At 38.3% G+C, this 17126-nt stretch overlaps 3 protein-coding genes across 3 annotated transcripts; 2 read left to right on the forward strand and 1 right to left on the reverse strand.

The window, feature by feature from the left end:
• Window positions 1-2227: 2227 nt before the first annotated feature.
• On the reverse strand, window positions 2228-5288 carry cxcr3.2 (chemokine (C-X-C motif) receptor 3, tandem duplicate 2). The gene is made up of 3 exons (XM_043262053.1): window positions 5223-5288; window positions 4396-4516; window positions 2228-4041 (listed from the first exon to the last, which is right to left on the reverse strand). Exons 2-3 carry the CDS (start codon window positions 4429-4431, stop codon window positions 2929-2931), a joined length of 1149 nt encoding a protein of 382 aa, XP_043117988.1. The 5' UTR covers window positions 4432-4516; window positions 5223-5288; the 3' UTR covers window positions 2228-2928.
• Window positions 5289-11155: 5867 nt separating this feature from the next.
• On the forward strand, window positions 11156-12185 carry cnfn (cornifelin). Its single transcript, XM_043262039.1, has 4 exons — window positions 11156-11281; window positions 11482-11595; window positions 11773-11909; window positions 12044-12185. The coding sequence occupies exons 2-4, from the start codon at window positions 11484-11486 to the stop codon at window positions 12131-12133; spliced, it is 339 nt and encodes a 112-aa protein (XP_043117974.1). The 5' UTR covers window positions 11156-11281; window positions 11482-11483; the 3' UTR covers window positions 12134-12185.
• Window positions 12186-12587: 402 nt separating this feature from the next.
• On the forward strand, window positions 12588-16731 carry tlr21 (toll-like receptor 21). The gene is made up of 2 exons (XM_043262038.1): window positions 12588-12658; window positions 13380-16731. Exon 2 carries the CDS (start codon window positions 13478-13480, stop codon window positions 16412-16414), a length of 2937 nt encoding a protein of 978 aa, XP_043117973.1. The 5' UTR covers window positions 12588-12658; window positions 13380-13477; the 3' UTR covers window positions 16415-16731.
• The last annotated feature ends 395 nt before the right edge of the window (window positions 16732-17126 follow it).

Here is a 17126-nt window from a genome sequence, read left to right on the forward strand (position 1 = left end):
TAATTTATTATTATTATTATTACTTCAGCAAAGTATTTAAGTGCTTCAAACCACCCCAAAGCCATTGTAGTAAAATCCTATTCATAACAAAAATGAGAGTGAAATAACGTCTTAGTTCTTCCTTAGTTGCCAAAATGTGGTAAGTGTTAGAATTTAGGCTATTATTTCCCAAACCACAAAATATCAATCTATTCTCCAAGCCTATTGTCTTATGTAGGACAGAGACCACCCTGATCAAACACAACTGGACCGGATCTTCAGGAGCACTCAGGGCCTAAATCTTCTTTCACAACAGTTATTTACAGTTATTAACACACTCATCTATTGGCCTTTAATGTCATGTCCTTTCGACCCAACATAACGTGGTACTTTTTTTTCTTCACTAGATGGCAGCAATTTTACACAAATAGCTACTTGGGTAGATCTCAAATAAAAATTGGACTGTGGCCTAAAATGTATGGCACGAACACAACACGTAGGGAAAAAAAACGTAAAAAACAAATAACATGAAAAATGTTATTGTCATACTTAAGTTACAAACTTGAGCGGTCGATTTGTATTTTCACATATGTAAAAAAAAAAATTGTAAACATTGATTTACTTGATAAAATATTTTGTTTATAAAAATACTATTTAATTTACTTATTAATTTACTATTTAAAAACAAAACAAACAAACAAAAACAAGAAAACAGATTCAACAAAACAGTAGGCTATTCATCAAAAAACAAACACTGTATTCATAGACTGTATAACAAGGGAGCTAAAACTGACAGGTGTCGAGCGCCCTCTTCAGGCATTAGCTTTCATTGCCGTGTGTCACCCTTGAAAAAAACAACAACTAAAGGAACCAAAAAGTCGTCAGAATGTATGCATGAAAATTAAACATGTAAAGTGCAATTAGGCTGTCTTTATAGGCTTGTGAAAATCCCACTTCGCATTGTTCAAGTCAGGTAATTAAACCTGTCCTGGGACCCCCGACCACCACACATTTCATATGTCTCCCTCATAGGCCACACCCAGTCCAAGTCTCAGCTAACGAACTGATTGGTTGAATCAGGTGTGTTAAATAAATTGTACAGAGGTTGGGGTCCCCAGGACAGGTTAAGTCATAAACAAGTATGCAAGTCAATTCAAAGTCAAATCAAAATTTATTTCCACAGCACATTTAAAATCCTAAGTGCTGACATTGTACAGAATGTTTCATCATGCATGCTCGATTTCCATGCTCTTTTACATCACTAAACCAAAGAGTAGAGCACAGGACCAACTATAGGGAAGCTCTCATGGCTCTCATTGTTTTCAAAAGTATCAAAATATTCTGAATTCCAGAATTCTGATGTTGTTAGAACACATCAGAAAAAGGGGACAAGAAAACATTAGATTATGTGTCATAATAACATTATGTGCAGTTACATTATGAGTTGCTACAAGCCTCGCTGACAATTTGACAACAAGTGCAAAATGCTGTTCTGCCTTTAAATTTTTTCCCTATTGAATCAGGATATACGGGTGCCATAATGCTTGTCTCAGTTGTTTAATAACCAAAAGGCTTGAGTTTAGATCACAGCAATGCTGCATGTACGATTTTACATGTCTAGAATAGGGTTATAGTTTGGATATTTTGCATATTTAGCATTTGATATTTACCAAAGCAGACTGACATTAACTAAAATCTGCAGAAAGGCAATTTTGAAGGTTACGAAAGCTATGCAGTCTATGCAGTTCAGTCTCAGCAGATGTGTTTTTTCTATGCATGTCATAAGAGTTCCAGTCTGACTCATATTTCCTGACCCCGGGCTGCCTTTCAGCTACAAGAGCATGCTACATTTATTATATTATTATTGTTACCAACACTAATGTTAGAATTTCTCTGTGATTGTGATTGCATATTTTTTTGTGGTAAAACTGCATTAATAAATACAAACACAACTGCAAAATGCCTTCTAAAAGACAGCTATTTACATTTTTATAAAAGTGTTTTAGACAGGCATTTTTAATAGAGATTAACAAAGGAGATTATATCGTCGGGTATCCATCATTCTCAGAACAAAATAGTGATTTTACTACAAATAGAAATAGACATGAAACAAGAAATTAAAACTATTATTTTAATAGAGATTGCACCTTTTGTTCTGGGTTTCCTTTGTGGTTATCATTCTCAGAAGTAAAATACAAAGTGTCACATCCTCCTAGAGCTGAGGAAGAATAAATAAGACTCACACAAATCTGTATCACAAGTTTAATGGAACTTAAAAATAACAAAAGAAACGTTTTACAAAAATGACATTAGGAGAAAGCATCCTGTCATGTTCATATCTATTGTGTAATGTATGTGATGTGTTATATGTCAATTACTTAAAATATAAAACAGAGCTCAATTTGATGTTACAGCGTTATTTATAAAGAGTATTAATAAAAAAGAAAAGTAAAGAAGGTGGATGTGATGTCTGTTTTCAGTTCCTGTTTGTGACACCAGATCTAGACGTTTCATTGTTACAATTACAGCTGCCACAAAGACAGAACTGTTGAAAATATACAGCATTTTTCTGAAATAATTTTTTTGTCTGAGCATGTAATGTTTGGAAAATATAAAATATATAAAATATGAAGATATAGCTATATAAAGCCTATAGCTAAAATGCAGCAAAATCTGCAAAAAAGTGGTACATTTTTGATATTCTCCTTATTTAAAAACATGCAGGTAGATCTTTAACAATAACAACATAAAATGTATGACAAAGTCTTCTCCTCCAACAGAACTGCATTAGAAAATCTTTCAAAAAAAAAAAAAAAAAAAAAGGGAATATAGAAAAGTTTTAATATCTCTCAGACTACAAGAACTGAAAGTGTGGTTTCTTCCCATTTCCAGATAATAACAACCGTCACTTCTATTCTGGCGCTCTTGTTCATGTCATTTGCGCTCTTTTCACGCCATGACAGAGAAGTACGAGGTATTCTCACTCTCCACCGAGCTGAATGATCCATTAGGCTTGCGGGTTGATCCCCGACCGTTTGCCCATCCTGCTAATCCGAGGCATCCCTGGGGTCCTAAAGCGGCCTTGCACATCTGGGTGAGCTCACGGCGAAACTTTACCCCCACAAGGCCGTAGAGTAGTGGATTTAAAGCGCAATGTGCCAACCCCAGGCTTTCTGTCACGAAAGTGCCCACATCCAACACCTTGTTGAGCGCGCAGGTTTTGTCAATGGCCCCAAGCATCTGCATGCTGTCCGTCATCCGTAAAGCATTATAAGGCGCCCAACTGACTACAAACACAATGACCAATGAGATGATGAGCCTCAGCGAGCGTCGTTTCTGCCTACGTGTGGCGTGGCAGAGAGCTTTGAAAATGCGAAGGTAGCAGTACAGCATGACCAGCAGAGGAATTATGAATCCAAGAATCATGCTAACCAGCTGCATGCCGATCTGCCACTGCTGGCTGTTCTCTTGAGAGTAATCTACATGGCACATCAACCGATTTATGCCGTATACGTTCACCACATTGCGGTAGTACACGTCCACCATCGCCAATCCCAAGCAGACGCCCCAGATGACGGCACAGGCCAGCTGAGCGTGGCAGGTCTTGCGTCTCCAGCTGATGTTGATGGCGTGTACGATAGCCAGATATCGGTCAAAGCTGATGCAGGCCAGGAAAAGCACCCCGCAATACACGTTCAGCGAGAACAACGCTCCGGCTATTTTACACATGAATACTCCAAAGACCCACTCGTGGATCCACTCCACGGCAAAAAATGGCAAAGTTATTGCCAATAGGAGGTCAGAGATGGCCAAATGGAGCAGGAACGTGTCTGTCAGAGAGAAGGAACAGGGGCTGTGTCGAGAGTGCCGATAGCGGCGGATCACGCACAGAACCAGGATGTTACCCACTAGCGCCAAGACAAAGACTAGGAGGTAAGCCACGGGGGCAAAGTGGCCGAGAATGTCCCATGTTTCCTTCAGACTGCAAGGGGCAGCAGCAGTGTCATCCTCATGTACGCTGTCATCAGGGTAAGAAGAGTAGTTGTAGTCATAATCTGTGAACTGTAACAGAGCAAAGAACAATATTCTGTCAAATCGGATTGTTAACTTTCTTTTTTCTTCTTTGTTTAGTACTGAGTTAACACCAAAGACTATTGAATACCCAAGACTTGGGACTCGTATAGCTTTGAATGGGGAAAAATGCAACGCTTAACATGTCCAATCAACTGAACAAAGCCCCGCCTTCTGAATAAAATAGCCAATCGCTGATCTGTAAAGTCAGAGTAAACAGTTTGGGAGAATTAGATTTTTCCCTATACAAAGAGATGGGAGCTGCACTTGGATCCCGGAGAGCGGTTTTAAAGATGGCCAGCGAGTAACATGACTTGTCTTAAGGAGACTTTGGTTAAGACTCACCTCTAAGACATCTGCGACTGTTGTGGCGTGCTTCATGATGAGCTCCAGAGAAGTGAGACATACAAGTAAAACAGTGGGCACGAGATACACTCGTCTCTCACGTCGTCTTGTCTATATGCCTCTAGAAAAATAGAGGGAGAAAGAGTGAGAAGTCAGACCACAGAAACGGAATCCTTACTCATACAACCGCTTCAAAGGGGAACTAGAGGCTTCATCCAGGGAAATAAAACTGCACTCATTTGATAAATTTAGACAAAAACATGTTTTTGAAATCCTCAATTTGCTGAGAACAGCCATATTCGAAAAGTTTCTCAAAAACACCTTTGCAACATCAAGCAAAGTTGGCTGTCACAGATCTGAATGTATGAAATGAAATCTTATGCTTTTTAAAGGGTAATTTATAAAGGTAGGCAAAAGTAGGAATAGTAAAGTACAATTATGGAAACTAAAAGTGCTGAAAATTAAAATGGCATAACTTTGACACATACAATCAAACATAAAATAATAATAAAATAATAAAATGTTTCACCATTATATGCCATTTTAACTATTTTGACAGATGTGGTGTTGTTGCTAATAAAATAGTTGAGAAAAGAAAAAGAATTATTATCGCTGCAGTAAAGAGAATATTCTCATTTGTTTTAATTTTAAAATCAATATTTTCACACTGCAGTAAAACGATTTAAACTATAGTTCATTCTAATTAAACATATTCAAAATATTTTTGGAAAAAATCCATAATCTAAAGAAGCTATTTTAAAGGAAGTATCATAGCTGTATAAAGGACATCTCTGAATATTGAAGAAATAAAAATGTAAGCCTTGTACCTGTTCTTTGTGCTGTCTGTGCAGGGGTTGACTGACCTAGATCAGATGATGGTCTGATTACAACTGATTTTGTTCAGGAAACACATTTATCTTAATGCTTCCTGACTTTTTTTTCTCTCTTCCCTTTTTGCTCTCTCCACAAGCAAACTCTAACTTACTTAGTTTCACATAAAGTGTTTTTTAAAAGATGCTGGTAAAAAGAAAAGCATTTTTGATCAAAATCTCATCTCTTTTACTGCAGAAGTCTATCTATATTTTATCTAATCTTTAATCTATTGAAATTCTGATTAATATTTCCTGTTTATAGAAAGGAAGCCAATAACCTCAGTCTGTTCAAAGATATTTCATATAATAGTTCATATAAATGGTGCACCAAATAAAAATGAAAACTTGTTGCATTGATATGCAGAAATTGACTGTTTTCACTTAATTTCAAGTTTTCATTTTTATCAGACATACTATTTATACACACGTTCATGAGATCAGGAAGGAGCTACATATTGCTTTAGGCTTACGGTAAAACATGACAATCTATTTTAAACATTTGGCTCTCAGCAGGGTTTTCACACCCCGAAATCACTTTCAGTATTTTTCCTCTACTCAACTTGAGCATGCATAAACTATAACATGTAATACTGTAACATATAAGAAAATTATACTCTTAAACGCTTCTTATTTTTCAAAAAACTGCTCTGATGTGTGTTGACACCTTCTCAGAAATGTAACCACATCCTATCTGGCCAATAAATAAAAAGAATAATATTACAAGCCACACTTTCCTGTGAAGAGACTATTTTATTTCTAAGAAATGAAATGCCTGTTTTAAATTTTCCAATTGGTTTACTGACGACTGATCACAGATCAATCAATGACACAATAATTTGTGACCTGCAATCATTCTGTCCACCAGCAGAATTCGCCGAACTATAAATGTCTGAATTCTGTGTTCAAGAATACAAGAAGTAGATGGATATTTCAATGTTTACATTCACTCATGAAAATATGTCAATATATTTATTAAAGTGAACCTCTTTTTACATACAGCTGAAGCGAAAGTGTTTATCCTTTATTATTTACCTTTTAATTTTCATTAATGTCATTATTTTTGTGTCATTAAGTTAAAATACAAAAATGTTCACACAGCTCTACGTTTTAGCAGTTGCTCAGAGCTTCTTGTTTTTAATGCCAATGAAACAAGGCTTGTGTTTCAGATCCGTTACCATATCCAATCTGTTTGATAGTTTGGAGTGTGTTTTTGACAATACAGTTGTGCAACATATAATCTTCAGACATTGTGAAATCATGTGGCCCGCACACGTCTGTGTGGGGCTGCAGGGGCCAGAATAAGGAACTCACTGCAGAACTTGCATAATAGACTTGAAATAGTGATTTAATCTATGTTACGTAAAACAAAAAGGCACAGCTAAGTATGCACATGTAATACATCTATATATATTTTTTAAATATAACTAAATAATTTGTCTTGGAAGACAAAAAAACTGCTAACATTTCATCTTTTCACATGTCTCACTGTATTTTATAACTGATAAATGAGACAATTTACTTATGGGGCTGGAGGCTGGTTACTGTATTTGTACAAGCTGACCTCACACGAAAAGGCAAATAATAAATAAGTGTTACAGCAATACAGTGGATAAGAAAACCAGAGACATGCCCTGATGTATAAACAATGAAGTCAGCTCAATAGATTTGCTGCCCTATTATAAAACTGTAAGCCATTTTGTAACCTAACTTCTCCTCATCTGATTTTAGTTGTCTGAAGATGCAAATCTGTTTTAATAACATAAAAAACTTAAATTATCAGTAGTTCTGTCAGTTTTTGTTTTAATATGTGTGTGCGTACTGTGTATGTTAATAATAAACATAATTTGCAAGTATAAGTATATACAAGTATGTACACTTGACACTGTAGGGACCAGTGTCAAGTGTTCTTCCCCAGAAACCTCTCTAAAAATTGTGCAAACAATATGCTGCATTCCAGTATATCCGAGCTTCCTTTTTCTGTTACTATAGTGTTTTGTTTGAATATAATTCTTGTGGCTCAGTTACATTTAAAATGTTGCTTTTGAAAGGCCGGTAAATCATAGTTACAGTAACATTTTTCTTTTTCAATTTCCATTGTTTTGCTCAAGGGATAACAGTGGTATATTCGTAAAGTTTGGTGCAGTTCTGAGGTTAACAGACACTTTTTCAACCAGGTATGATGAAACATCCAACTCTCTACATGGAGACAGGTGACGCACAGGCCTACAGCACTTCAAGGGCAAATCTGAAGAGGGGCATCAAAAAGGCCAAGTACTGCTACAAGCTGAAGCTAGAGGAGCACTTTTCCAACTCTGATCTCTGACGCATGTGGCAGGGCATCCAGGCCATCAGTGATTACAAGCCAAACCACTCCACCCCCACAGCACCTAATGTCTTCTTCCTGAACGAGCTTAATGACTTTTATGCTAGCTTTGAGAGAGATAATAATGAAACAGTCACCAAGATCACCCCCTCAACCGACCTACCCATCACACTCACCTCCTCAGAGGTTTACACCGCACTGAGCCGGATTAACGCATGCAAGGCTGCTGGACCAGACGGTATCCCTGGACGCGTACTACGAGCATGGGCAGAGCAGCTCGCTGGGGTATTCATGGACATTTTCAACATGTCTCTTGCCCAAGCAGCTGTGCCAACATGCCTCAAATCCACCTCCATTGTGCCAGTGCCGAAAATGTCAAGCCCAGTGTGCCTAAACGACTACCACCCTGTAGCACTCACACCCATCGTTATGAAGTGCTTTGAGTGACTAGTCTTGTCACATCTGAAGGACTCTCTGCCTTCCACACTGGACCCCCACCAGTTTGCCTATCAAGGCAATAGGAGCACTGTCATACCCTTTAAGTTAATTACCAAACTCAGAGATCTTGACATTAACATCTCACTGTGTAACTGGGTTATGGACTGCCTGACCAACAGACCTCAGCATGTTAGGTCAGGCCACATCCGCTCCACTACTGTCACTCTCAACACTGGCGTACCACAAGGCTGTGTGCTGAGCCCTTTCCTCTACTCCCTCTTCACCCACGACTTCAGGCCTGTGTGGATCTAACTCCATCATCAAGTTTGCAGACGATACTACATTGATCGGTCTCATCAGCAACAAGGATGAGACTGCCTACAGGGAGGAGGTCCAGCATCTGGCCACATGGTGCAAAGACAATAATCTGCTCCTTAACACTACCAAAACCAAGGAGCTCATTGTGGACTTCAGGAAGGTGAGAAGAGGCACACATGATCCCATCCACATTAATGGGATTGCTGTGGAGCCAGTCTCATGCATCAAGTTCCTGGGAACCCACATCTCTGAAGATCTGTCCTGGACCACCAACACCTCCAGCCTGGTCAACAAGGCTCACCAGCGTCTTTTCTTCCTGAGGAAACTTAAGAAGAATCAGCTGTCCTCAGCCATCCTGGTGAACTTCTATCGCTGTACAATAGAGAGCATCCTAACAAACTGTGTCACAGTCTGGTATGGGAGCTGCTCTGTTGCTGAGCGTAAAAACTGGGTGGTGAAAACTGTCCAGCGCATCACAGGAACTCCACTTCCATCCATTGAGGATATCCTGAAGAAACACTGTTTGCGTCGAGCACGCAGTATTCTTAAGGACTCCTCTCACCCTGCCCACAAACTATTTTCCGTCCTGCCATCCAGCAGGTGATTCAGATTCCCCCGGACTAGAACAAGTCTGAGAAACAGCTTTTTTACCAGAGTTGTCTCACTACTGAATTCTGCCCCCCACTGATTAAATTGTTTATACATTGTTTATACATGCTAACTGTAAATTTCCCCTTCTCTATCTGTAAATTTCCCCTTCATTAACACATTCATTTGTAATTTAATAAATCTTTAATTTAATGTATACATATTTATCTCCTGTACATATTACCTGTATGTGCACTTGTAATTTATATTTATACCTATATCCTGCACTTGCTGCTTATTGCACTCCTGGTTAGACCTAAACTGCATTTCGTTACCTTGTACTTGTACATGTGTAATGACAATAAAGTTGAATCTAATCTAATCTAATCTAATTGTTATCTGTCATCTTTGTGTGCTCCTTCCAACACAGTGTGACCATTAAAAAAAGTAAGAGTTATACCTGCATTTTATTTCGCTTTTTTGTTCAGTTTTTATTTTTGTTTTTTGTCATGAATGATCCTGGAGCAGGGGGAACGCTCTCTTGGGGACCACACAAATGACTTTGTGTTCTTAGCCAATCTAACACGTTACCCGGATAGCTGCCTCTGCTTGTTTCACATAACTGGACACCCTAACATGAGCTCAGCTGCCTGGGTAAGGTCCTCGAGAGAGAGCCTTGCAAATGGCAACTAGTTTCCTGCAAATCCCCACTTACTGTGGACATCGTGGACAAGAGCAGTCCCACTCTGAACCCAGAGCCCAGCCCATCATCTCCCTGCTGTGGGAAGCCCAAGCCAGAGCCCACTGCTAACAGAGAGCCAAAACCCAGAGCTACTGACAAGCCATCGCTCAAAGGAGCGACAGAGCTGAGGATCTGAGGAGCTAAAGTCTCAAACATCAGACCAGGTGCAAGAGCCAGCAACAGAGCTCGCCGTGGTAGAGAAAGCAACGGACAGGAAAACAGCGGAGAGGAGCTTCAACTACTGCACGAAGGTTGAGGGTGAGCTGACTGTACATCTGGGGAAGAAAAGAACTTAACTAAATGGGAAATTGGACTGGAGTTCAATCCTGCCCCTTTCCTCTCTCCTTCATCTCCGCTTGTCCCGTCCAGCCCAGAAGGGGCTACTGGAGTGTGCCCTCCAGTGCCTGAGCACCCTTAAGTGTTAAGCCCAGGTATAATTCCTGTCCTCCCACTCATTCCTGTCTTCTTCGGCGCTGGGCCCTGTCAGCCCTGCTGCTCACTAATCTGTGTGCTGGATTCACCACTGGTCTGCCAATCTCCATCAGTGTAGTGGCTGGAGGATGCCTCGACTCTGCCTCGGCCCTTTGACGCATCTGCTCCACAATGGCTCCTAGCTCCCTCCTCTCCAACATGATCAGTCAGTCCACCAGCTCCACTAGGCTCCCTCGTCCCACCGGCTTCACCTTGGTCTGGCATCGACCATCTGCCCTCTCGGGACTCCATTCCTCTGACTTTGCCTTGTCTCTCCATCCCTCTGGCTCTGTCAGACTCCTCCTTTCCTCCAGCTCCATCTCAGTCCTTTGTCGTTCCAGCTCCACTGCAGCCTTCTGTATCCCCGTCTCTGCATCAGTCACTGGTGCCATCTGCTCCACATTGGCCCTCTTTATCCTCCCTGTCTCCGCTTTGGGCTTCACCCTTCTGCTTAGAAGAGCAAATCTTGTGTATAAAATCGGTCATGTCAGCACAATCAAAACATTGCCCAATAGAAATTATGGATCTGCATGCCAGAATCATATTGCAGACAACTATTTAGAAACTGAATAATTTTGAAATAAATTGACATTATTAAAAAAAAGTCAAAATAACACTGTATTTATAAGGATAATAAGTAAAGTTTTTGTCCTAAAGATTGACATTTTCTATTAATTCTGTGTTTAATAATTTATGCATGTGTTGTAGTTGTTGTTAATGTTATGCATGTGTAGTGTTGTAGATTTACCAAATAAATGTAATTAATTTTTTTCTTGTGTGGCAGAAATGAGCTTCCATATATTTCTAACAAATGACAACGGGATGGTGATGACTGCTGCATCTGCTAAAAAAGCCTGTGTTCATGCAGGAAACACAAAGTACTTTTAAAAGTTGTAGATAACATTGTCATAATGGAAGGGTGTGGAAATAGAGCAAAACTCCTCGCCCCCCAAATCAAACATTTCAACCCTTAGTTTACAGTCATATAAACCACTCACAACTAGTAAAGTTTCTCCTCCCCCTCCGGAAAGCTTGAGGGGATTTTCAGCTTCACTGAGAGCTATCAGAACCTGAATATCATTCCCAAAGAAGTGAGACCTATATAGTAACAGGAAGCCCCTCAAAAAAAATCAGGTGAGAGTCAGACTTTCAAACATTCTTTCTACAGCAGAAATTACATTTATTTTTTGTTTTAATTAAAACTTCTTTAACCAATTAAATTGTTTCTATTTGATTCTAACAGCCATCAAAACAAGTCAGTATTACTATATTTTAACAAAAATGTAAAAGTTTAAAATTGATTATTTTGTACCATTTTTGGTGTCTTTCTTCAGTGATGTCCTATCAAACAGAAGCAATGACGTCCCAGCCTCAAATGACTGTAACCAGCTACACTGTCTCTCACTGGAGCTCTGATGTCTGTGACTGTTGTGACGACTGTGGAATCTGTGAGTGTGTGTGAAGCAGGGAGATTCATTTATGAATGCAAATCCATTTTGCCTATGATTTATAAGTTGAATAAGTTGTTAACTATCCATGTAAACTATCCATTTAATGAATTTGTTAAACCACACATGTCTTACATTGTAACGTAGTGTGAATTCTGACACTGGTTAACTCCTCAGGTCTGTGTGGGGCGTTTATTCCATGCATTTTGGGATGTAAGGTGGCACAGGATAATGGTGACAGCTGCTGTTTGCCCTTCCTACCCGGTGCTATGATTGCATTGAGAACCAGTATTCGTGACAGATATCGTATTAATGTAGGCCATGCAAAAAAAAAAAAAAAAAAATCCTTTTCAGTATTAATTCTTGGTTTTTTTTTTTGCTCTTGTTATTTCTGCTGAAATACATTATTTCATTACAGCACTGCATGATTGGTTTATGTCTTCTTTAGGGCTCTGTCTGCGACGACTGGGTGATTATGACCTGCTGCTCTTTCTGTGGACTCTGTCAGATGGCTCGAGAACAGAAGGCAAGAAGCTAATTTAAAAAGAAAATGAAGAGGAGAGAATGGATGACTAATTTAGATGACTGTGATTGTTATCTTTTTTTCCCTTTTGACTTTAGAATATTACAGAATATTAATGGTTCATGTGATCCTTTTAAATATGTCTGTAATGCTGCATGAAATCATCAACACAATGTTAATGTTGTATATTAAACTGTTACACCTTACATTAAATCATGACGATAATAAGTTTTCTATTATGAAATTCTACTATTTCTATTACTTCTATAGAAATAGAATACTTCTATTTCTATTATCTTATTTTTTGCTTGAGCTTGATAACTACTTCAGCTTAGGGCTATAATGATGGTGATGTATTAAAGATTTCTCTGAATAGTGAATCAAAACAACTGGATCAGGCTATGTGATCTCTTGTCTGATTTTGCTCTGGCACGAAACCTTTTTGGTTCCTCTTTCTATTCCTGTGAAGGGAATGTCCTGTTTAAAGAGAGAGAACGCCTATGATAGTTTTGCAAAATTATCAGGGACGATTTCATGAAGGTAAGCTACTGAATTGCGTTAGTATAGTTCAGTTTTAAACAAAAGAGTCAATTTAATAATGTGACTTAAAGAAAGATAAGAGATTCAGGCTCTACAGGATTGCTTGCTGGTTTTGAATTAGTGAGTCTGAGGTTTTTCTGTATATTTATCCTGTTAATACTAGAGAGAATAATGTGACACATATAATTTACTGTCTACTTTGTTCAGCAGGAAAGTTGTTGCCTTTGTATGTTTCAATGTTGGTGTCATGAATGTGAAAAAAGAGAAGTTTGTTAAGAAGCGCTTGTTATACATTTCCATGAAAACCTTCAAGAAATTTTTTTAAATATTTACAATGATTTTATAGTTGAATCCATTTTTGCACACTTCTTCACATTTTTTAAGGATGTAAACACAACAAAAGGGAAAGGGTTTTTTTGAAAAGTGGGAAATTGGCAGTTGAGACAGGTTATGTGAGAGTGCGTTAGAGAAGTTTGTTTCTACTGTAATTGTAGGATGTTTTTGTATGTTGCTCTACATGTATTTAAATACATTGGATAGTTCCATTATCTTTTAAATGATTTTAGAATAAATAAATAAGACATCCATAATATGGTCCTGATATATTTGTTACATTTAAAGAGTTAAAGAGCTGTTTTACTAGCAGCATTACATATGGATTGATATATATAAAACAGTGCATTTCCTATTCAAACTGATTATAACCTTTTCCTTTTTGCAGCTGGCTGTATTAAACTGTAAATGAGTGGAGATCCTCTAGTATTGGACTTTTCAAGAAAGCAGTCAGTGGAGTTACCTTAAAAAGTGGAATTAAAAAATATGGCAGATTCTGCATGTCGCAAACTGATCATAAAAGCAATATTCATCTGCCTCCTCAGCCTCGTCTCCAGCTACAGTTTTAGGAGTTGCATAGAAATCCCTGATTCTAATCATAAAATCTTCACATGTATTAAATGTCATGAAACAGACATAACTACAATTGTGAGTGACATATTTCCCACGGCAACAAACCTGAATGTTTCTTGGAATAACATTACACACATTCAAGGCCAAAGCTTTCATCATCTGTCCAAGCTGACTTGGTTGGTACTAGACTTTAACAATATTGCTAGCATCCACAAAGATGCTTTTAATAACCTGCAAAAACTTCAGAAGTTAAATCTGTCCTGCAATCACATATCATCTCTCCACCGTGATGTTTTCAGTGACCTACATAACCTCACAGAGCTGCTCCTAGGAAACAATAATCTCACTTATATTGATTTGTTCCTGTTTACCAATCTGACAAACCTTCAGATTCTCGACCTGCGCAAGAACCACCTGAAAGACTTTTCATCTTTGGTTGAGAGCATAACAAACCTGTCCAGCTTGATACAATTGGACCTTTCTTTTAACAGCCTAACTACCCTGCATCACTCCACTCGTCTGCCAAACTCACTCACCAAACTTTACCTCAGTCATAATAAACTACACAAACTGGGATGTGACAAGTATTTCCTGAAGTATGTGAAAGTGCTAGATCTATCAGACAACAAAAAATTGTCCTCCAAGTCTTTTCAGGGCCTGGATCTGAAAAGTATAAATTACCTGCGCTTGCGCTTTACCAATGTCTCCATTAGCAAGCTTTTTAATTATACCAATATTCAACCAAGGCACATTGACTTCTCTGGTTTAAAACTGAAGCGTCATGATCCGAATTCACTATGTTTTTATCTACGAGGTCATGAAATACCTAAAATGATACTCCAGAGCAATTTCATAAAAGTTCTACACAAAAACACATTTTGTAATTGCTCCAGTATCACAAATCTAATGGACCTTTCACGGAACGAGATGAAAAACACAGACTGCTTAAGGTTTCTGCAATGTCAGAACCAACTGAAAACTCTCAAGATAGAGCATAACCATCTGACCAGGCTATTTCCCTGCAACAAATCAAAAACACCCTACAACTTAAAGAGCCTGAGCTATCGTTACAATCGTATTCTACAGGTTAGTGGTTATGCCTTCATTAACACACCAAATTTAACAAACCTCGAGCTGAACATAAACATAATTGCCTATTTGGACCATAAAGCCTTAAGTGGACTCAAATATCTTGTCACACTTCGTCTCGACAACAATCTTTTGACTGATATCTACAATGACACCTTTAAAGATCTTACCAGCCTGAAAACGCTCAACCTGCGTAATAACCAAATAGCTGTGATTTTTGACTATGCCTTTCAATATCTGTCAAATTTAAATATTTTAGATTTAGGAGGCAACAAGATCACACAGATGAGGCCTCATGCATTTGATGGGCTAAAAAACTTGACTAATCTGTATTTAGACCGAAATCGTCTGAAAGAGATAGACAGCAAGCACTTTGGTAAACTTCATGCCACCCTGAAGGTGCTAGATTTACAAGCTAACAACATCCTGTATTTTACAGAGCATACATATTCACCATTTATTAGTATGTCAAAGCTTCTTGATTTGAAACTTGATGCACAGGAACCAAATGGCATAAACTTGTTGCCACGCGCATTTTTCCGTGGTTTAACTTCTCTCAAAAGTCTTTACCTCACAAACAACCATATTATTGGATTTGGTGCAGAAACATTTGATGACCTGAAAAGCTTGGAGCTTTTAACTCTGGACAACTCATGTGTTGGGATTGCCCAGCTCAAACCTGGTATTTTCAAAAATCTTCGAAAATTGAAGACATTATCCATTGAGAACATGGGCATTAAATCATTTTCTAAAGAGGTCTTTGGAAATCTCACAGGACTGAAGCTACTAAAACTCAATCGGAATGCCATGATGTCTTTGGACATCAGTCTACTAGACAATCTGACCAATCTAACATATGTTGACATACGCAGCTGTCCTCTCAGTTGTGGATGCCAGAATAGTGAACTACAGAACTGGACCATAAGTAACAAAAGACTCCAGTTTCCTCATCTTTTTAATATTATATGCCAGGACCACCCAGGCTCATTTTTTCACAACTTCGACACTAATGTGTGTTATTTAAACCTAGCACTCTACCTGTTTTCCTCAACATTTACATTCACCATTTTACTGAGCTTGATACCGCTTCTCTATGTCAGACTTTACTGGAAATTTAAGTACGGCTACTATGTGTTTCGATCATGGTTTGGAGAACAGTGGCGTCGCTTAAGGGACCAGGAGGAGAAATACAAGTATGACGCCTTTGTTTCCTACAACTCAGCAGATGAAGACTGGGTAATGGAACAGCTGTTGCCGATCCTTGAGGGTTCTTCTTTTCGGCTCTGCCTCCACCACAGAGATTTTGAGCTGGGCCGCGATATTGTCGACAACATTGTGGCAGCCGTATATGGCAGCCGTAAAACGATCTGTGTGGTCAGTCAGAGCTTCCTTCGCAGCGAATGGTGCTCACTGGAGATTCAGTTGGCCAGCTATCGCCTCTTTCAAGAAATGCAGGATGTACTTTTGCTGGTGTTTCTGGAGCCTATCCCTGAGCGGCAAATGTCCACTTATCACCGTATGAGGAAGGTCATGCTCAAAAAAACTTATTTGCAGTGGCCTGGGCCAAACTGTTCTGATCCAAATAGTGCGAAAGAACTGTTCTGGAATCAGCTGAAGAGAGCACTAAGGAGCAGCAACACTGGCAGCCAAGAGGAGCAGAATGATCAGAGGAGGCAAGACAAAGAGGTTGCGGACCAGGAGGAAAGAGAATATTTGAATCAGACACCAATAGATGATGAAGTATATTACCTGATGCCCTGATCACACTGACATTTCATCTGTACAGTATAAGAAGAAATTTAATGAGATTCAATAAATGCAATTTAAAGAGCTGTAAATTCTACAGACTTGCAAACATGTAAAAAATAATGGAAAAGATACAAACTTGCCGGACGTATATCAAATATATATATAAATAAAAATTCAACAGGTAATCAGTTTACCTTCAAATGAGTGTTACACAGTTAAATTTTTACATTTAAGTACTACAAGATAAATGTAAACTGTGAAATCAATTTTTATGTAAAAAAAATATTTTGTACTGCTTTATTAAAGAATATTACAAAATCATATGCATTTTTTACAGAATGCTGAAGATCTGATTAAAAACAAAAAAAAACAAAAACAAATAATTGTAATCAAATTATTAAGTAAATAAACAACCAGCATCCTTGCAAACAAACATTTTGCCTATTAATTTAATGTGTGGTGCTTTTATTTTTTGTGCAGCACAAAGAGTGATTTGTTTTTAAGTTTCATTCACTCTCAATACCTGTTTCCAGTATATACAAATACACCATAGAAATCATGACTGTACATAATTTGAGCACACTGAACCCTCAAATTCAAATCTCATGGAAAGGTGATGGTCTTTCAAAAAAAGAAAAAGAAAATAAATGTGTGTTACTCATATAAAAATAATAATTTTGGCAAACAACCTCAATTGTGGCAAACAACTTTGCTAAAGGGGAGC

This window comes from Puntigrus tetrazona, chromosome 16 (assembly GCF_018831695.1).
Source record: "Puntigrus tetrazona isolate hp1 chromosome 16, ASM1883169v1, whole genome shotgun sequence".
Taxonomy (NCBI): Eukaryota; Metazoa; Chordata; class Actinopteri; order Cypriniformes; family Cyprinidae; genus Puntigrus; species Puntigrus tetrazona.

Bases quoted from the DNA above. Each gene is read 5' to 3' on its own strand.
- cnfn (XM_043262039.1), top strand. From the start codon at position 11,484: ATGTCCTATCAAACAGAAGCAATGACGTCCCAGCCTCAAATGACTGTA. The intron at 11,596-11,772 runs GTGAGTGTGTGT...TTAACTCCTCAG, and splicing joins TTGTGACGACTGTGGAATCT to GTCTGTGTGGGGCGTTTATT. The intron at 11,910-12,043 runs GTAGGCCATGCA...TGTCTTCTTTAG, and splicing joins GTGACAGATATCGTATTAAT to GGCTCTGTCTGCGACGACTG.
- tlr21 (XM_043262038.1), top strand. From the start codon at position 13,478: ATGGCAGATTCTGCATGTCGCAAACTGATCATAAAAGCAATATTCATC.
- cxcr3.2 (XM_043262053.1), bottom strand. From the start codon at position 4,431: ATGAAGCACGCCACAACAGTCGCAGATGTCTTAGAG. The intron at 4,042-4,395 runs GTGAGTCTTAAC...GCTCTGTTACAG, and splicing joins CAGTCGCAGATGTCTTAGAG to TTCACAGATTATGACTACAA.